Source organism: Fistularia commersonii, chromosome 16 (assembly GCF_037954325.1).
Source record: "Fistularia commersonii isolate RoL2024-O1a breed Wild chromosome 16, RoL_Fcom_v1.0, whole genome shotgun sequence".
Lineage (NCBI taxonomy): Eukaryota > Metazoa > Chordata > Actinopteri > Syngnathiformes > Fistulariidae > Fistularia > Fistularia commersonii.
The window spans coordinates 14429831-14451416 of NC_141299.1; the positions used below are offsets into that span (position 1 = coordinate 14429831).

The 21586-nt window shown below is 39.5% G+C and overlaps 1 protein-coding gene across 1 annotated transcript; it reads right to left on the reverse strand.

Annotated features, from left to right (window-relative positions):
* Positions 1-1720: 1720 nt before the first annotated feature.
* On the reverse strand, positions 1721-18462 carry nmur1a (neuromedin U receptor 1a). Its single transcript, XM_086161684.1, has 3 exons — positions 18339-18462; positions 7189-8129; positions 1721-6156 (listed from the first exon to the last, which is right to left on the reverse strand). The coding sequence occupies exons 2-3, from the start codon at positions 8105-8107 to the stop codon at positions 5771-5773; spliced, it is 1305 nt and encodes a 434-aa protein (XP_086017810.1). The 5' UTR covers positions 8108-8129; positions 18339-18462; the 3' UTR covers positions 1721-5770.
* Positions 18463-21586: the final 3124 nt, after the last annotated feature.

Genomic DNA, 21586 nt, shown 5'->3' on the forward strand with positions numbered 1-21586 from the left:
CGGAAAAGCAAGACAGTCAGAGCCTACAATGACAAAAGCCCTTTCAGTAATGACAAATGCAAACAGCAAGCAGATATAGAAGAATAGTGATAAGTGTTTCTTTGAATCCTGATGATGCACAGTGAAGAGTATAAGAGGCCTCTTGTAAACCTAATTTATTTCTAATTATCATATCATACCATAGCGTTTTATTCTTTATGTGAATGTGATTTCTTACCCAAGGTTAGGAGTGTTGATTGAAAGGATGCTGGCTGTTATGAAACCAAAACATGGCATTTTGAGGCTTTGATAACCTTTAAAACATGGTCACACTAGTCTTCAGGCATTCAGTTAAGTGCTCACGATATACCTTAAATCCAGGTCAAGTCGATAAAACATGGTGCCTTTGAGATAGTGTTCGATGCAAATATCCCATAAATATCAATTTTGCCTTTGAGGTTTGCTGTTTGTTAACCCACACATGATTAAATATCTACAGGAGACATGGTTCAATTTAAAGCAGATGCTTTGTTTTCCTTTGTATTTGATACGATGCACCGCACTTGTATTTGAGTGAACTGATGCTGAGATTGATGAGTTATTTGCAAAAAGTCATTTTTTTTGTATTCTAGGTATTCAAATGATCAGCACTTTTAAATCATGTATGCTGACTGAAAGCTTAACCTCTTCTTACTTACTGTATCTGTCATATTGATAAACTCTTCTGAGGAACTACCGTATTTTACGGATTGCACGTCCCTCCGGATTATAAATCTCACTAGACAAAAATGCATAATAAAGAACGAAAAAATTATATATAAGTCGCACTGGAGTACATTTTCATAGGTACAGAAGTAGCAGGTAGCATCTTTTTTTCACAATGCACTTCTGCCATGACCCGCCCCTGCTGAATTTTGATTGGTTGGCGTGTGTGTGTGTGTGTGTGTGTATGTGTGTGTGTGTGTGTGTGTGACGGACACACATCAGAGCAAGGGAATTCAATTATTTCACATATAAGTTGCTCCAGAGTATAATTCGCACCCTGGCAGAACTCTGAAAAAAACTGCGACTTATAGTCCAAAAAATACGGTAGAATTTCATCCTTTGTTACAGATAGTGAAGTGAAGTGCCTCACTAAAATTTGGTGTTTTTGTAGTTCAACGATGACATGAGAGCCCAGCAGCCACCCCAGTTGTGACTGATCAAATGTACCTTATCTCAATTCAATGAGGAAAGCACCAACTTAAAAAAAAATATTTATGAGAGAACGAAGTGTCGGGATCAGATCAACTTTTCCAAATAATCATTATCATGTAGTTTTGTATTTTTCTCATTTTTAGGAGTAATCACCATATTTATTATTCTTATATAAATGGTGAAAGCACTGTAAATGAAAAAAAATCATAGATAAATTTTATATCCCATTTTCTCCCATGTGAGTCACTATGCATCTTCAAGATTCTCATCAGAGCATCAAGCAAACACTACCTGAACAGCAGCCCTTCCCCAAACTATTGATTAAAGGGATGTTGACTCTCATTTTCTCCACAATCACTTGTCAAGAGGCACTGAAATGAGTGTCTATTTTCACTAAAATAGACACTCTAACTCTTCTAATATTCAGATAAGACACAGCACCACAAAAGGACGCCCCAAGATAGCTAAAAACAAGATTTGGGAAAACATCTGAAAAACAATTTTTAACTAAAACAGCTTGATTTATTTTTGTAAAGTGTTTTTTTTTTCTTTTTCTGTGTTTGACAGTCAGAGCAACTACTAGTAGTAAAGTACTATTAAAGTGAGAACATCTAAAGTAAACACTGCTTCCAGGAATGACTTAATAAGTCATCAGTGTGAGAAATCAGTGTGAGAAATCAGAGTAAATGGATCTTACAAAGTCCAAATGTAGAGATTTAAGCTGCAGGTTTGATGATGGGTATTATTTTTATTTCTTTTACTTTATTGTCTATTGTCTTTTACTGTCTTTTCCCAACTCACTGTAGGCAGTCATTTGATCAAGAAGTAAAGTGGCAGGCTGACAGTCTAGGAGTCAGAAAGGCACTGCTATCAGTTTATGCATGAGTACGGAGCTGAAGGGGAAACCTTCTGAGCCACTCGGGTGGAAAAGGAGTAATCTAAACATAACCTTTCTTTTCTGTGAAACTTGCCTGACATACCAATTGCGACAGTCAGTGTAACATGTGCTAAAACCACATTACCATCCACCTGATTTCCAGTACTTTACCCAACACGCTGCCCAATGTGCCTTCTCTGGCTGCTCTCATTCCTACCCAACTGTCATAGGCCTACTTTGTTATTCAGTTTCAATATGAACTTTTTTTAGTTGGTACTTTCAAAATCCTCTTGATTTCACATTTAAAAAAAAGTAAATATCCAGTCTTGGAAATGAAAACAAATTTTAATTTCACTTCACCGTTCATATATTTTGATCCAGACACAAATGTGAGTAAAATCAATCATTTGCTGTGGCCCCAAAAACATTTAAAAAGATGTGATGTGGTACGGAAAACTTCATTTGTTTCATGTGATTACCACACAAGATTACCTTGAACATTAATTTGAATTTGCAATGGCAAATGACAGCACTGGATTGTCACAGACAAACAACCCCACGTGTGAGGAATATAAATTAAATGTGGCCTTTTTTTTTAGCTTATTTATTTTATTCATTTTTTTTAGACACGGAACCATCCCATTGCACTTTCTGATGATTCTTCTTATAATGATTTTAAAACGAGAGGATTCAGCATTGTTTCAAGTAATTTAAATCATAGACTTGATACCAGATTTATCTTGGCTATGAAAGTGTTTGCTCACCCAAAGCTCAGCTGAAGCTCTTCTCTTAATTCAAAACAAATGATAAATAAACAAACAAAAAAAAAAACAATCTGAATAAAGGAACTAGTTCCAGTTTTTAACTGCAAAAATACAGCTGATAAATCATATGTGCTTGGCAGTGACCCTTCACACAAAGGTGCAAAACCAAAACTTTTATTTTATTTGTAAATTCAGTCAAATTACATATCTGTTACATCTGGAACAAATACAGAGATAAACACTAAAAAGCAAACATTTAGCAAGACTTAATATTAGTTCACATTACTGACACTGCAGAACAGTACAGAGGGCTGTTGGAGAAAAAGTTGATATCTCAACATAACATTTCCTCATGGTAACATTTCATTGATATTAAAAGTAAAGTTTAGATTAACAGGTTAATTTCTGATAACAATAGTGTCACAATAAAACCATTTTGTAATAATCTTCTTTTCCTTTTGACTGCTTCCCTCAAATGTCGTAACATCGAATTATCGGTCTCCATCTAGCCCTCTTTTTTGCATCCTTCTCTCTCACAACATCTAACTTCATGTCCTCTTTCACTCAATCCATTAATCTCAGCTTTGGTCTTCCTCCGGTCCTCCTGCCTCTTGGTTCCAACTTCAGCAGTCTTCTACCAATATATAATACAAACTATCCCAAGTGTGTGTTTATCTCAAAAACGATCTCCATGCTGTCTTTGATGGACTCATTCCTGATCCTATCCGTCCTCATCGCTCCCAAAGAGAATCTTCATCTCCGCTGCCTCCGGCTCTGGAGGTGCAAGTGTCTCTAAACCAAACATCACTGGTCTCACCACTGTTGTGCACACCTTTCATTCTGGCTGTGACTTTTGCATCACACAACTCAACCTGACACTTTTCTCCAACCACTTCTTGCACATGTTTCTTCACCTCATCTCCATTGCTCTGGACTATTGGACCTTGGGTTCTCAACAATCTCCACCATCTTCATCTTCACCCCCACGATCCCACATGGGTCCCTCTCTTTCTCACGCCGGATCTGTCTCGCTGTGGCTGATCTTTGTTCTTCTCCTTTCTTGGACCTTCACCTCTTAAGATTGTCTTCCACCTGGTCCCTGCTCTCACTATAGATCACACCTACAACACACCTCACCACTGTCTCACAGCTCTTACACACATCCTGCACCTGACTTGTTTTATTCTCTGCCACTCCAAACACTACCGCAGGTCCTGTTTTGGCGCCATTTATGCTTTTTCTAGATCGACAAAGGTGCAGTGCAGCTCCTCTGCGCTTCTCTATCAACATTCATAAAGCGAATACTATATCTGTAGTATTCTTACATGTCATGAAACCATATTGCTGCTCAAAAATGCTGATTTTTGCCCTTCGTTTAGCTTCCACAACTCTTTCCCGTAACTCCACTGTATGGCTAATCAACCTTATTCTATAGTTACTGCATCCTGCACATCTTCCTTGTTCTTGAAAATCGACACCAGAAATCTTCTCCTCCATTCCTCAGCCATCGTCTCACTCTTTTACAATCTTCTATTTTCCTCTTTCCCTTTTGTCTGCTCCCTTCAGGGGTCGCCACAGCAAATCAACCTCCCTCATGAGATCCTATTGAATGATAATCAATGCCGCCTCTTCTAGATATATCTATACCGCCATCAGGACCGAGTGCCTTTTCACTCTTTATCCTCTTCAATGCCCTTCTCACTAAATTATACATATCGCTATTCACTTTATACATGTACTCATTGCCTTAAAAGGCAAAAAAGCTGCAAAGTGCATAGTCTGAGTTGCATGTCCTCAAAGCAAATGAACACACATGTATACATTACAACTTGTAAAATTGTCAAGTGAGACATTGGTCTGTACATACATTGTTTAACCTTTACATCTTTGTAAAGCAAATATGAGTGTAGTATTCTTGTTTGAAAGATACATTCCTCTTTCCATATTAAGATTTCATTCATCTTTCTTTAAAGTATAAAATGATAATAATATTACATGTATGTGTTGTACTCTACATGTAAAGCATGAATTATGTTTAACATAGTCTTAAACTAAATTAGTAATCATATTCATAACAATATTTGTATTCAGTATAGCATTTTGAAAAGAATTTTTCAAAAACAGCATTTCTATTATATTAGCACTTATACAGAACACTTTACGTAGTTCCAAACTGAAATGGATTTTGTTGAGAACATTTTGATTGGGATCATTTAAAATCAGATACGATTTGCACAATGTTAGATGCAGTTTTTAAAAGAACTGTTTATATTCCACAGGGCATCGGGAACCATAGTCTTGAAATTTAATTTGGGTTCTGTTTTTTAGTTCCTCAACACTAAAAGGAAATTTGCTTGCTCTACTAAAGCAAGAGCAAAGGCAATGAATGTTAAACTAATTTGATTCAAGTTAGTTTATGCAACCAGCCAAGATGGCGCCGACCTGACAGTGTGAACACGCTCGCTTTACTGTTGGTTAAATAAATACTGTCAGATTTTATCCTAAAGGGATTCAAAAAGCAAAGACATCTATGTATGACCGCTTTTGTTATACCATTTCTTTTATCATGAAAATTCAGTATCAGCTTTTTTAAATTGCAGACTTTCTTAAATAATTGGTTTAATTGAATCTTGTTTTGACAAATTTTCTCCCCTCCTTCACAGGTCTAACTGAGTACGTCTGAACTGTTCGCTTTAGTCGTCATGTTTGTTTCCAATGGACGCTTTTAGTTTCTGCTTTCCTCCGCTGTGTAATATATTCAGGTCTTCACCAGCCAAAACTCTATTTCCGATGCAAACTGTTTAAGCCATCTGAGGTAATGGACATCTCGTTGCTTCTCTGCTCAGAGATTTATCTTGTTAAAGTGCTAATAATACACAATGAATGAGGTGGCTCAAAGTGTTAAAGCACGTCTGAACAACCCGTCATTTTACCAAAATCCTTCCCCCTCCTTCTAACATGAGAAACCGGGCTCATCTTTCACCCTTGGTTCTCCTTCTTCTACTTCTGCTTCAACAACCGTGTTTCCATAGTTGACGGGCGCATCGCTGAGGGTACTACGAAGCGTCACGCGGGTCACGCTAAGCGAATACTTTCTGGGAGTGATGTGATGTGGCCGATGGCACATGACCTCCTTAAACATCTCTCTGAAGCGTGTAGACATAAGGTTGTAGAGGATGGGATTGACTGCAGAGCTGAGGTAGAAAAACACTCCAGAGATAACATGCACGTACTGGAAGATTTCCAAGTGGCTGTCCGTCCAGTTATTGATGAAACTCCACATGAGGCGATCGGTGTGAAAAGGGGCCCAGCAGATCCCGAAAACGACCACCAAAACAACTGCAAAGAAAAAGGAAAAGCAGGATTGAATGCGTTTTAGTGGATTTGCAGTGACTGGTGTCACAACAGCGGAGTGTATCTGTTTATGGACCTTTGATTTAATATATGTCACTGTTGAATTATTATATGCACCATTGGATTAATTGAACAATAACATAGGCTTAGACATACTTAATAGTTCTAATTACCGAATCATTTCTTATTAACACTTATCAGTCTTTTCCCAGTGAATCAATGGTGAAATTAATATTTACTGAAGTCTGACATCAGCAATTATTTTGCCCAACAATTGTAACTCCCCGCCATCAAATATATTGACAGTTCCTCTCCATACGTTAACATCTATAGCCTTTAACCATATTGATGAAAATCCTTGAAGAATTCTTAGACATTTGAAAAACTACCTCGCACTTGTAACATTTTGTGTCCTTTATTTCTCTTGACATTCACTCCATCAACATACGAGACATGGCTGATGTATTTATGCGATGGGTTTTTATTTTGATGAACTCTGTACATGTGCACAGCTGGAGGCATGAAGCAAATACAAATTAAATAAAATATATATGATGTATAACTATACAGATTGGAAGAAGGTTGCTTGGTAAGGTCAGTGTGACGGTCTGCGATGGATGCAGTTGGTTGTAAATACATTTTAAAAGTGCTAATCCTGCTTGTGTGCAAAGTGTCACCTTAAAGCAGAAAAATTGCCAGAAGTGATATTTATTACTGGTTTAATTTACACCAACCCAGACGCGTCAACAGTGATGTAACCTGGGGTCATCGGGATCATTTCGTACCACTTGAGATTTTATTGTTTACCAAATTTGATACCTGCAGCTGCATATGCAGTATGCCGCCTTATTTGAGGAAACATTTACATAATGATATAATGTATGTGCCATCATTTACGTACATATGCATGCATGTGTGGCGCAAGACCCAGCGCAAGACAAGGTGTTAACAGATAACCCAGATGTCATTTTTTGGTTTTGAAAGCGTAGGAAAAGTGAAACATCACGTGATACTCACACAACATTTTAGTGACTTGGCGCCGACGAGCCTTTTGCTGCTGCGTACGGATGTTGCAGAAACTGTCGTGACCGAAACCCGACTTTTCTTCCAGCGCCTGGTCCATCTTCTCTCGTTTCAGCTGCAGTCCAATGAGCATGTAGAGTACACTAATCGTGAGCATGGGCAGAATGAAAAACAGCAAGGTGGTAACTTGGATGGTCAGGTTGTAGATCCAACGTTCCTTCACCACTGTGCAAATGGCCGAGTCGGGTATCTCCACCATCTGCTTTCCACCAGGGTTGTTTGGATAACTGTGGAGCGTTTCAATTCCGTGAAGGCTTGTGTTGGGAATGGCACACAGGACCGACACACCCCACACTGTAAGAATGACCCTCTTGGCGTGGGTGATCGTAACCACATACTTCGCTCGTAGCGGGTGGACCACGGCGATGTAGCGCTCCACGCTTAACGCTGTGACATTGAGGATGGACGCCAGACAGACTGTCTCGAAAAGAAAGGTTTTGAAGTAGCAACCTTCTTTCCCAAGAAGAAAAGGGTAGTTCTGCCACAGCTCGTAAAGCTCCAACGGCATGCCGAGCAACAGCACGAGCAGATCGGACACGGCCAGGCTGAACAGGTAATAATTTGTCGGAGTCCACATCACTTTGTTTCGGGCGATGACGGTGCAAGTTAGCACATTCCCGACAACGCCTACGATAAAGATGATCAGGTAGACGAGACAGACAAGGAGGAACGCGGAAGAACGGCGTGGCCCCAAGTACTTCTCCAGATACTCTTCTTTTGTCAAACAGACCTCCTTCAGGTCACTTTGGCTCCCGTTAATGACGGAGGTGAGATTGGAACAGTCCCCTCCGGGGAGACATCCCCACCACTGTTTTTCATCCGGTAGATAAAAGGAGCAGTTGTAAGTTGACATTTTGCTGAAGAAGTCTGACTCACTGTTGGGGAAGAAGAAAGTGAAAGTGCCATCAGCATGAAAATTGAATCAGAGCAAAGGTCTGGAAAACCTCAAACAAATAATCCAGAGTAAACATCAATGTTTTTTTTTGGTAATCATTTCTAATCCTCATATTAGTCCAAGACACAATCACAATAAATAGGATCAACCAGCCCTAAGTACATTTATCGATAAAAACATTATATTGAAAACTGAAATTGTCATCTTCCTCCTACCTAACAGTAAACATAAAATCGAGGTTAAGGAACTAAGAGCGTCTGTTAAAGTAATGAGTACATTTAGTTTAAAAGAGGGAGTCAATGCCAGCTGCTGTTCTATAGAATATGCACTGCTCCAAAAAAAAAAAAAAAAGGGAACACTAAAATAACACATCCTAGATCTGGATAAATGAAATATTCTTATTAAATACTTTGTCCTTTACATTGTTGAATGTGCTGACAACAAAATCACATAAAAATGATCAATGGATATCAAATGTATGAACCCATGGAGGTCTGGATTTGGAGTCACACTCAAAGTTAAAGTGGAAAAACATTGATGAAATGTCCTTAAAATAAGTCAAAATGCTTTCAAAGTGGACAGTTTGATTTCACAGAAGTGTGATTGACTTGAAGTTACATTGTGTTGTTTAAGTGTTCCCTTTATTTTTGTGAGCTGTGTAGTTTGGAAAGTAAGACATGACAATAGTTACAGGGGAGCAATTGTAATATGTAAATTTTAAACCTGCTATTGTTATGTTTTTCCTTCTTTATTCAATATTCTCAAACCAAATGAGCCAAGAACATGGCAAAATAAAAACAATATCTAACAGGTTTGAAATGACAAAAAGGAAATGGGTTTAAATAAAATACGTAAATAAAATAAATACATTAAAATACACTGTGGCTTCCCAAACCTTTAAAGGAATCGTATGTAAGAGAAATAGTATTTTTTGACCTACAGCATCTCACAATTATTCACAACATCATCGCTAGGAAATAATTTTAAGACTGCAGAAAGTCCATTTTAAAAGCAAAGTTATCAGCAAATACGGTAAGTCTGAATTCAAGTAAATCCTGCGTACTTTTTTTTGAGCTGATTCAACATTGGAATTCTGGATGACAATGGCAGGGACTAATCACTTAAACATATTTATGTTTAGAAATATGTCAAATTCAACATTAGATTTCTGGGAAGTGGTTTACATTTGTACACAATTAACAATTCAAACACAACGAGATACATATTGGAATTAACACTCAAGAAAGTTTCCAGCATGCGTAGTATTTTTATTACATAAGTTTCCTTCTAACGGCTTCTTCAGGCTAATCCCTTTTGGCCGACGCCTCGTGTGAATATTTACATAGAGATGACAGTTTAGAGAGATCTCCATGTCAATTCCATCAACTGCACCTTCTCCTCCCAGTGAAGCATAATTGGTCCTCCCTATTTGCATAATGTGACTCGCCTCTCGTGACTATGCATGATAATATTTGATTAAATGTGTATTGACAAACGATTGAAAACATTCTTCCATAGCCGGAAAGTCTGCGAGCATCTGTCTATTCCTTGCCTTAAACATCCTAACTGGCATCTCCCTATCGCTCAAGAAAGCCCTCGAGCTGCAGTCAATCACAAGCAGTGTTTATCAATCTCTAGAAATGTTACTTTGACATAGAAATCAATTTATTCCTTAGCTTCTTCTCCTTTCTGCCAGAGTGAATCAACCTTATTCATCTCACCCTATTCTCTGTATCCTCCTCTCTCACACCAACTACCTTCATATCCGCTCCATCTTTCCAAATAGTCCGTTAGCTTCCTTTCATAGTTTTTTCAATGGTTGTGCTCCTTCCAGACATGTGTTTTCATATCAAAGCATTTAACCAATCATTTTTTCAGCCATTATTTGCTGCCAGACAGGGTCAAAGTCAAATAAATCTGCTTGGAGGCCCAGAGAACCAGATTCACAGGCACTCTAGCAAAAAAAACAAGTGTCGATGAAACTGTTGCTTCAAGCGATCTGATTTTGAGTTGTGACTCCAAGGCCTTCTGGAAGGCGTGTCAAAGTCAACTTTATTGTCAATACTGCCATACGTTCACACATACAGAGGATTAAAATAGCGTGACTCATGCTGCAAAAGTACAAAAAATTATAAATAATTTCACGACAAATTATGCCGAGGTTGATATGTTTAGGTTCGATTTTTCAAGTGACGGGAGTGCTAAGGTGCAGTTGCAAGAAAAATAAAGAAAGTGATAATATGACAGTGCAGTTGATCAACAGTTTTACAGTTCATTTTTTTTCATTTAAATGAATGAGTAAGTGAGTCCAAGATGGCAGTTCTAATGGCAGTGATGACAGTCCATAGATTGTGCATGGGTGGGTGACAGGGTCTCAGAATCCATAGTATGTGTGTGTGGATGTGTGTGTGTGTGTGTGTGTGTGGGGGGGGCTGAAAGGGTAGAGTGGGCAGAGCAGGGCGGGAGTTCAGTTCCCTGACAGCCTGGTGGATGAAGCTGTCCTTGAGTCTACTGACCCTGGCTTGGAGACTCCACAGTCTCCTTTCTGATGGCAGCAGACTGAAGAAGCTGTGAGACGAGTGCGAGGGTTCACCTTCAACACGGAGGGCCTTGCAGGTGAGGTGGGTGTTGTAGATATCCTGGAGGGAGGGGGGACGGGGTACCGACAATCTTCTCGGTTGCTCTTGATTGTGAGCACACTTGAGTTGGCTCTTACTGTTCTCACCAGACTTGAAGATGTATTGTGGGTGTCGCCTGTCCGTGCACTAGAAATAGTCTTGAAGTGCCTCCATTGCCTCCACAGAGCACACCCTCACCTGCCACAGTGTTGCTTTTTCTCTGATCAGCGGGAGCTGGTAAACACGATGATGACATAGAGGTGGTGTGAGGAGCTGAGGTGGAGATGGGCGGCTCTGAATGCATCCTCAATGTTGGTCGAGGCTAAGCCCAATGTATTCTTTCCTCTGGATGTGAAAGAAATCACATGCTGGTGGAAGCGTGGGAGAACTGTTTTCATGTTGGCCTGGTTAAAGTCTCTTTAACCTCGTTAGTCTCTTCTTTTTCCATGCACGGAGTTGCAAAGTTGACTATTGTCCCTCAATCTCTTTCTCACGCCGCTGCCACCCAATACTTGCCACATCACCGCTTTGGAATTTGGTGAAGATAATCAAGCATTTATTTATTGTCAAATTTAAAAGGCAAAAGTCTGCACATCCTCCTTTTGCTGTTTTCTAATTTCCTCCTCAGCACCAAAACAAGTTGGTAGCAGGTGAATTGAAGACTGAATTGTCAATTGGCGTGACTGTGAGTGTGAAAGGTTGTATGTCTCCATAAGTGCAGCGTTAGCTCACCTCAGGCTCAATGGAAGCTGAGATTGAATAAGCGGTAAAAACGATACATTTTTGTCGAAATCTTCTTGTCGTGGCAGTTGGACTTCCTCACTCGAAGATGTTTCACTCTTCCTCCGAGAGGCTTCTTCGGTTCTGGATGATAAACCATCGATTTTCTTTAGCTAAATTACCGCTCTTGATATCATAAAAAGGAATGGTTTGTGGTTCATAAAAAATTGTAAAAGTTGAACTTTTAATTTAGTATTTTTCATGTATGCATAAGAAGCATTTTCCATTTCAGATAAGCATGGACTAGTTATACTTTCCCCATTGTCCATTCCATGCCAACATCCTGGATTTACAGTAGGTAGGTATTCAACTTTACCCATCTAGGCCTTCAACAGGGCTGCATTTATCAAGCCTCCCCTCAATAACCGTTATAAAAACCATCTTATAATGCAGAAACACAGTATAAAGAGCCGTTACATTGCAGAGATAACTAGTATAGCCACAAGAAATGCTGTTGCCTAAGAAACAAACCCAGAGTGCACGTCTCCTTCTACTGAAGCTACAGCTGCGACACTCGTATACAAGCAACAATAATACCCTCATAAAATTGCAACATTATGTAGGCGTCATTACTCGCTACCCTGAGTTACTTGCTGTGCACTTGCTCACTCAGCTGTAGATCCGCTCTGGTTTCCTCAAAAGTTTTGGACAGCGCTGTTACTTTCAAGTGTCCAGCAGTGCTCTAGTGTCTCATTGCTGCCTTGGTTGGACAAGTCAAATTTATAAACCCGCTGTGGCTCCAAACACCGCGTCAATCAAAAGACAAGCACTCGTACCGCTCATAGTTAGAGGACTGAACCCTGCACCGCTGGGGCACCGTCAAGAAGAGAGTTGCAGTGGTCCAAACAAGAGATGACAAGAACCTGGATGAGTATCTGCACTGTATCCTCCATGAGGAATCCGCAAACCGTCTTGATGTTGCAGAATTCAATCACTCTCTGAACCTGGAGAAGACGAAGGAGAGTGTTGTGCACTTCAGGGGAGAGCACACCCGGCACACCCCTTTAACTATTATCCGTGCCCTGGTGGAGAGGGTGAGCAGCGGTTCCCGGGTGTGCATGTGCAAGAGGACCTCTCCCCGGACCACGAACACCATGTCGATGGCCAAGAAAGCACACCAACGTCTCCAACCGAGGAGAGCCAGAGCCCCAACCCCCATCATGACCACCTTCTACAAGGGTACAATCGAGAGCATCCTGAGCAGCTGCATCACATCGTGCTACGGCGCCTGCAGGAGAGGATGTGCTCTGCGGAGGCAACGGAGGCACTTCAAGACTATTTCTAGTGCACGAACAGCCGACACCCACAATACATCTTCAAGTCTGGTGAGAACAGTGAGAGCCACCCTAAGTGGGCTCACAATCAAAAAATCCAGGACCTTTTCCACGTCACCACAATCACTGGGAACGTGTGCAAAGGTTTATCACCGACCACGAGGTAACCGTCCTTCCCGTGGGACACATTGACGCTGACTTCCTCAATGAATTAAACAACTTTTTTGGAAGTTCTAGGCACTAAATAGCACCCCTGTGGAGAAAGCTCTACAACTCCTTACCCACATGTGCTTTAATATCCAGATTCTACAAAAGTTGTTCTTTCTGTACACACCTTGTTGAGCCGCATTTCGTAATAACGGTGCATTTTGTAATAAACGTCCAAAATGTAATAACTTTTTCATTTCATTTTGTAATAAAGCCGCATTTTGTAATGAACTGCCGCATTTTGTAATAAACTGCCCCAATGCATTTTGTAATACATTTTGCCGCATTATGTAATAAGTTATTACATTTTGAGAAGATTATTACAAAATGCACTTGCTTTTTTTTTTATTCTCTAGGAAATGTAATAACATGGAATTTATAGAATACTTTCTGTTAATGCAACCTTTGAGTAGTGTACTGATAGTAATTGCTAAGTACTGCTACTAGGCTAATACAGTGATACTAATAATAGGCCTAGCTTTCACAAATACTTTTAAGTAAAATAAAATACAATTAACAAACTTATGCTTTAGAATTGTTATTACATAATGCACCATGTTATTACATTTCCTAGAAAATAAAAAAGCTGCAAGTGCATTTTGTAATAATCTTCTCAATATATAATAACTAATTACATAATGCGGCAAAATTTATTACAAAATGCGTTGGGCAGTTTATTACAAAATGCGGTTTTATTACAAAATGAAATGAAAAAGTTATTACATTTTGGACGTTTATTGCAAAATGCACTGATATTACAAAATGCGGCTCAACACACCTGCTGTGTACAGAATTGACAAAGTCTGTCAAAGTCTATGCCTTTAATTCTGTATGATTGGTTTGTTTAACTTGTTTTGATTTTTCAATTGTAAGGAAGGAATATAGCAGTGCAAAGGGTCCCGCACTTTATTAACATGAGTAAATGCACCGTGGCGTGGTTGATTTCTGTTGTTTTCTGGTTGATTTGGTACTTGGACAGCATAGAGCGTGACTTTAAAAATGTATGAGTTTTCCCAACCACATATGGAAAGGAAAGATGACATGTAAACTAAGAGCAGACCAACCTTTGAGGCTGTTTTATTTTCCCAACTGTCAGAAATTACATTGACGCTGATTTACTGAGACCGAACCCAAATGCTGTGCTAAATAACTGTGTTCAATGTTGTTAAAGCTTTTAAAAAAAAACTCAACTTTAGCATTACTAATAATTTTAACTTTAAACACAACCCTGAGCAACAAAATTAAATTAACCAAAGATTGTGGCTGCAATGCCGTAATTTCCTCGATGTCACACTTTGTCAACAGCAAAATCCTTCACATGTCAGCAAAGGTTATTATTTATCCATAGCAGTTTGCTAACACACCAAAACTGTCAGCAATGCGATTGCAGAACGCATTTCTCGTGATTCTTCTGAAACAGCATACCTGTATTTTAATCAATTCATATCAAGAGACCCTGATAATATTTGGTAAAACAATAATGACCAGCACGTCCAGGTAGAGGACTGAGGCTATCGTGCAGGTTCTGCTGATGCCCAGCCATGCTATGGATTCTGTATCACCAGAATACTGCAGCACTACTGCTCTCTGCTCAAGGGCACCCTGCTGATGATAAGTATGGCTGCTGTCACCTCCAGAATGTATCCTTATGGTCAATAGATCAAACCAATAGCCTTTCTCTTCGCTTTTAAATAATACTCATAGGTTTGGGGTGGGGATGGGAAGGAAGGGTTGGGTGGGGCGGATTTTTACTGCGTTTGAATGCTACGGAGAAATATCCTCCTGGCTATTCAAAGACTGCACATTGACTTGTTTTTGGATAAATAATATCTTTAAATGCTTTTCTGGTTTAATGAAAGTTATCTAGTGGTTAAATCAAAAATTCTATCAATAACTGTTTGCGTATTTAGGAAAGATTGAAGCTAGATGGTCACTGACTTTCCTTTGGAATTATTCCAGTTGTGCAATGAATTTATCAAAATTTCAGGTTGTTCAAATATTTCATTTCTCATAACATCATCGTGGATATTTCTATGATCTGATGTTGCATGGCAATTGCAGACAAACGCGGGTGTGGGTTTTTAAACTGGCATTAAACCATTTCAAGGGTTTTTGTTGTTACTTTAAAACAACATCCATATCTACTACAACTGCAGCAACATGGATCAATTATATACAGGAAGCAATACATGCACATTTATCAATATTGTGGTTCTTTCGTCAGAAATACCAGCATAAACTTCCTGCATTCAGTATTGGCTTTAAATTGAGTTTTAATTTCAGTCAATGTGTGGAGCCATATACTGAATACTGAGGAATTATGATTCTAGACATGTGGAATAACAAAACAAACTCAGATGATGAAACTATACTTCTGAAATAAATACAGGGAGACATCAGACGGTTGCAGTTTTGCCACTCATAAACATAGTTAACACACTGACTATCACGTCATATGCTCTACAAACCATCCATCATCTGCCGTCTATCCTGCACTCAGGGTTGCGGGGGGGTGGGGGGGGATGCCGGAGCCAATTCCAGGTGTCATGGCGCGAGAGGCGGGGTACACACTCTCGCCTGATCACCAGTCATTCACAAGGCCACAAACTGACAACCGCTCACTCACACACTATTTTTTTTCAGATTAACTACTGTATATTTTTGGACCGTGAGAGGAAACCGGAGGAAACCCACGCAAACACGGGTAGAACATGCAAACTCCAGGCAGAAAGGTCGGAATGGAACCAGGGTCCTTCATGCTGTGAGGAAAAAGTGCGCTTTATAAACCATAACTACCGTTTGAAACCTGCCACAAACGGAATTCAGTTTATGATCGTGTTTATCTTTTTAAACCTTTGTAATTTCAAGATATTACTTTCACATAATTACACAACTGATTAAGTATCGTTGTATTTGCTTTAGTAGCACACCCTATATGTATGTATACACTCGGCTATATACAATTTATTTAGTTTTCGGTTAAATCTGATAAGTGCTCAAGTTGATTGCTTAGATAAGCACTAATAGTAAAGTCTGAATATAGAGAAGTTGTATTTAGTAGCTTTGAGTTTAATAGAGATCATGGCTTTCACGTGTGTTGTGCAGATTCCAATTCCATTGTTGTAGTTAAATTGCTCGTTTCTTTTAAATCCACTTTGCATCCCTTAAAAAGAAAGCCACCGCTTCAATGGATCAAGGTGACAGATGGAGCGCCAATCATGTTATTGCTGCAGTGTGGTAGTTTCAAAGAAGTAATGCATTTATCTAGAATGAGCTTTCGATCAAAGAGCTGTACAAACAAGACCAAATAAGAGTATGACACAATGAAATTAAAACATCCATCATTGCTTCTTCTGCCTAACCTCTAGTCAGAGGGGGAAAGGGGCTAGAAATCTTCCATTGGCCGACTGTGTGTGTGTTTTTTTTTTTGTTTGTTTGTTTGTTATTTGATGGGAGGAGGAAACCCACACAGACATGGGGTGAACAACCTGTAGGAATCAAACTGTTTTGCTGTTAAGTGGAAGCCGTTAGCATTGTGCGACCCGTAATTTAAAAAAAAAATGTAAATCTGTCTTTATGCTATATCATTCAGTTAGAGGAAGTAGTTTACATTACTGTGCATATAATGATTTCTCTTTCTATCCAGCAGTGCAAAGGTATAAATCTATTTATCCGCTTCCCAGATGAACGGATTGATTAATGTCGAGGTGTGAAAAATATACCGCTCCAGCGGTCCTCTAGTCCCGCTCCCGAAGCTTTTTCCGCCAGCTTCAGCACAACACACAAACACGCATGCATCCGTGGGCATATTACAGTTTTCAGCTCATTGAAAACAGCACAGCGGCGCTTCGAACCCCCGCTCAACCGATCGGTTGCCAATAGAGACCTTTGAAATCTATCTACCTATTAAGCTGCGCTTTGTGTTTTTGTAATCTTGACCCCGGGGCATCGCAATTACCGCCGGTTACTTTGTTAGTTGATATGATAGAAAGTCAAGACGATCGTTCTTAAATGAAAATCACAAATCACGGTTTGAACTAATGCTGGCTCCATTTTTCATTTACTTTTGTAATTTATACAAAAAAAAATGGATGTGTCATTGTTTTAAATTGGCTTGCACAGATTTGTCTCATTATCATTTTGCAATTTGAAGGATGGTAATGAGTCGCCGCGCCGAGGTCTCGAGATGTTTCAGCCAAAAACAGGGCACACAGGAGTGGAAATGCAGAGTGAGAGGTTTTTTTTTCCTATTAAGAGTAAGACTGCACCAAAGATTTGGAAATTTAAGATGTGCAAATTATGGTGACATAAGCGAGGGCTTTGGAGAATGACAAAAAAAGCATCCATCAGCAAGGCACTTGTTATTCTTGCAATCAGTTGAACAAATTAAACTCATTGATTTTGTGGTCTATGAGACTCATGTGTAAAGAGATGCTCTCACTACACAATGGAAATCAATAGACACTTTAAATGAAACCTCACATTTTAATCCATGACAGATATGATTTGAAATGTGTTAAAAACCATTTTAGAGCTGTCATGGAACTGCCATGCTTTGTGATCAAGATATCACATGATCTCTTACTTAAAGAATAAGTAAAAAAAAATTTGACATTTTAATATTATGAAGAATATGACATTATAAAGAAAATGAATCCTCAAGTCCGATGCATTCATTTTCTTTCTATTCAGATGAATATTCCTTCATTCTGAAAATGTTCCAGTACCCTGCCTAAGAGATATTTTCAAGTATTTCTGATATTTTAATACATCATCGGAAGCGTCCATGCACTGTGCTGTTTCTCCCTCACTTATCATTGTCTGCATGCAACACATTTACTTTTTGATATATTTGCTCATCAGTTTACAGCACATTCTGTCAGGATGTTGTGCTTTTATGGCTACCAATGATAGTTATTGTGCAAGACCTAATATGAAAATACACATATTGCATATTGTATTTTCCAAAAATGACATTATGAATATTCAATGTATTTCATACATTAATAAGTTATTGATTACACAGCTGAAAGGAGATAAGAGTTTAACATAGACTGTTGCTGCAAAGTAAGAAACGCTATCACCTATGAAACCTAAATAATATAACAATATGATATAATATTCCAAGTTTTGTCACCCCAAACAATTATATAAATTGATAAAGCATTTCCCTTGACAGCAAATCAATTATAGTTAATACATACAGAGCATTGTATTTGCACTGAAAATCAAATAATCACTATTTTCTAAAACTAGATAGTAAAGAGATACAGTGATTTTATCCTTAACTTTTTTTTTTGATCATCTTACCTTGTTATGATCCTGTTGCGTAAACACGAATCGGTCTTGAATGGAGTGAACAACGTGCAGCTCGAGGGATCCTCTCTCTTTAGCTTTCTGCTCAACCTTTTTCATGCTTCACACACACACAGACACACACACACACACACACACACACACGCACACGCACATACACACACAAACACAATCCACACGCTCAGTCTCTTTGTCCTCCCTCAATAACCTCCACCCTCTCCCTATTGCACATATACATGCAGATATTTCAATTCAGATCTGTAATTCTGCTCACATGTAAAGTATAATTATAATAAAATTAAAATAATTACTGTAATGCTTCTCTCACAGCAAGATGCCAGTCAATTGCTATGAGGATATGAACCTTCACCATAAAGAGGCACTCAGTTTCTAGTCTTGAAGGAGTTCAGTGACATATTTGTGTCATTTTTCGCTTCTACTTTACACTTTTGAACAATGTGCGACGTGGCGTCTTTAAGGGAAATCCAAAATTCTTTTTCGATAGCAGTTGTCGATTTTATCAGCAAGAGGCATCATCATTGTAGATGTTATTCTAAAAGATTTTCAGTTGTTATATAATTCTACCGGTATAAAATTGTATTTATTTCTCCTAAGTGATCCCGCAGTACATACAAGACAGAAAATCATATCTTGTCTTTGACGTCTAAAGGGAAGAGAAAAAAAAATCATCATTGATCAGATTATGCCGGACCGTAGGAAGCCAAAGGCTGCCCACTTATAGGATTGCATTAGCAAAGAGAGATGGGGTGCCCTGCAGCAAGCTATGATTCACACAGTCCATTGCAGTTTGTTGCAAATAGTCTGAGGATATTGACTAACTCATTCCCCGCCGATCCTTAAAGACAGCACTTAAATGCACACCTGTTGTTCACCCAGAAATTGGATTCAGTCCATGTTCTGCATATCTGCAGATGTTTTCGGTTCATTTCAGTGTGGGATTTCATGTATGAGATTTTTAACTTCGAAGTTAACTTTATTGTCAATTTCTCCAAATGTACTAAACATATACAGGAATCGAGAATACATTTCTCACTATCCCGAGGTGACACGAAATCGACAAAATAATAATGAAGCGCGCATTAAACAATAAAGTGCGCAATAAACATTACACAACAAACATTCAGCTATAAAGTATAAAGTGCACACAGATATCTACTGGTACTGAGGTGATACGATGGCAGAGATTTAACAGCATAAAAAAAGAAATGTAGAAACATTCCCAGCAGAGTTAAGTCCAAAAAACAGCTAGTAAGTAACACCAGAAAATAACAGCATGATGACAGCAGGTGAGAAAATGAAGTGGATTTAAAGGCATAGAAAAAGTCAGTATATAGTATGTATGTACTACATAGTATGTAATACAACAGCAGCATGATGGATTTGACTGCAGCTGGAGAAAAATAGCAATGGGATGGAGTTGGGAGGTCCAGCAGAGAGTTCAGCATCCTGACAGCTTGGTGTATGAAGCTCTTGGTGAGTCTGGCGGAGCCGGTGCAGAGGCTCTGCTACCTTCTCCCTGAGGGAAGAAGGCTGAACAGATCGCGTCGGGGGTGGCTTGTGTCGCTCACAGCCGAGGACGCTTCGCGGTCGAGGCGGGCGGTGTGTATGATTTTCAGATAATGGGGTATCGATGATCCTTCCAGCTGTTTTCACTATGCACCGCAAAGCTTTTCTGTTGTAGTCTGTGCAACTTCCACCCCACACAGTGACGCCCCAGTCAAAAGTGTACAGGTGTGAAGTCTTTTGCTCGCTTGAGTTTTGCGAAGGAATTGTCAGGGGTGGGCAAACGTTTTAGCTCAGGGGGTGCAGTGACTTAAAATTTGACAGACGGGCCGGTTCAGCACAAGATACGATACATATATAAAAAAAAAACAAAAAAAAACGCATTTGTTAACAGTACATATCAGACTCGTCTGACATTTGTCTGAACGTTGTCTGACATTTGCTTTGCAAATAAAACCAGTTTGGTTTTGAAGGCTCTGACGTTTGTTTGCATTTCATGCACAAACCACTTTTTCCCTTGTAGCTTCACATCCAGCCCATTCATACGTGTCAGTATGTCCACAGTAAAGGCTAAATCACAAAGCCAATCTCTGTCAATCAGCTCAGGAAAATTCTCAAGTGTTCTCAAGTTGCTCTAAAAATGAAATAATCTGCTGTTTGAGCTCCCAGATTCATTTATCTAATCATTCACATCAAATATGAATTCTGTACCAATCTTTGGTGGGCCGGATTAAAAAGACCAACGGGCCGGATTTGGCCCGCGGGCCGTGGTTTGGTCCTTACCGATTTGGCGCCGCTCACTCGCCACGGCAGCACTGTTGATGGTCAGTCTGGGGTCGACCACAGTCCCCTTTGTCTGGCTGGCGTTCAGCAGGAGGTTGTTGTCTTTGCACCACGTGGTTAGAGGGTTGACTGCCTTCCTGTAGTGGATCTCGTCATCCTTGGTGAGACCCACCAGTGTTATACCCTTTGCAAACTTCCACATGTGATTGGGGACCGAGCGCACAACCCTTGGAGGGTCCCTGCGCTGGTTGCGATGCTGCTCGAGATGGTGTCGCCAAATCGGACTGTTCGCGGCCTCTCACAGAGGATGTCCAGCAGTCAGTTGCAGAGGGAGGTGTTGAGCCGCAGCTGTTTAAGTTTGTTGATAAGCTGTTGCGGGATTATGGCGTTGAAAAATGAGGTCTGGCTCAGTGTCCTCCTTTTGGTGACTTACATGTTCCGATGGCTTTATTATATTTGTCAAGGTGTCCGAAGTCTTTTAGCTGCTTCAGAGGTACTTTTGATTTAGTTTTACAGTCACATTTTGGGGACAATAAATGCTTTGTTGGACTTATTCTTCAGTGGGAATAGGCAAGTGAACCATGCCAAATGAATGAATGTTTCATACAGAGGTCTAAGTGAAGAACATCCCTCTATCCTTTCATTCATCGTCTTTTTAGTGATGCCGTGATAAACTATGATGCAGCAAATGCATGCAGATCCACGCAGCCAAAGTAAATGCAATTTGTTTAGGGACCACGATGTGCTGAAGTCATAGGAAAGAACTCACGATGGAAACAGGTGGGTCACTCTACTGCTGATTAGAAAGAAATGTAGAAATGCCTTTACTGTCAGATACAGTTATGTATACAAAAATATATAAAGAGATTTGTTAACCCATTTTACATATCATTACAGTCCTTTGGCAGACGCTTTTATCCAAAGCGACTTCTAAA

What these genes read in the sequence shown, in the direction of transcription:
- nmur1a (XM_086161684.1), bottom strand. Translation starts at nt 8,107, where the DNA reads ATGTCAACTTACAACTGCTCCTTTTATCTACCGGATGAAAAACAGTGG. An exon ending in CCAAGTCACTAAAATGTTGT is followed by an intron (nt 6,157 to 7,188) that starts GTGAGTATCACG and finishes TTTTCTTTGCAG; the next exon opens with TTGTTTTGGTGGTCGTTTTC.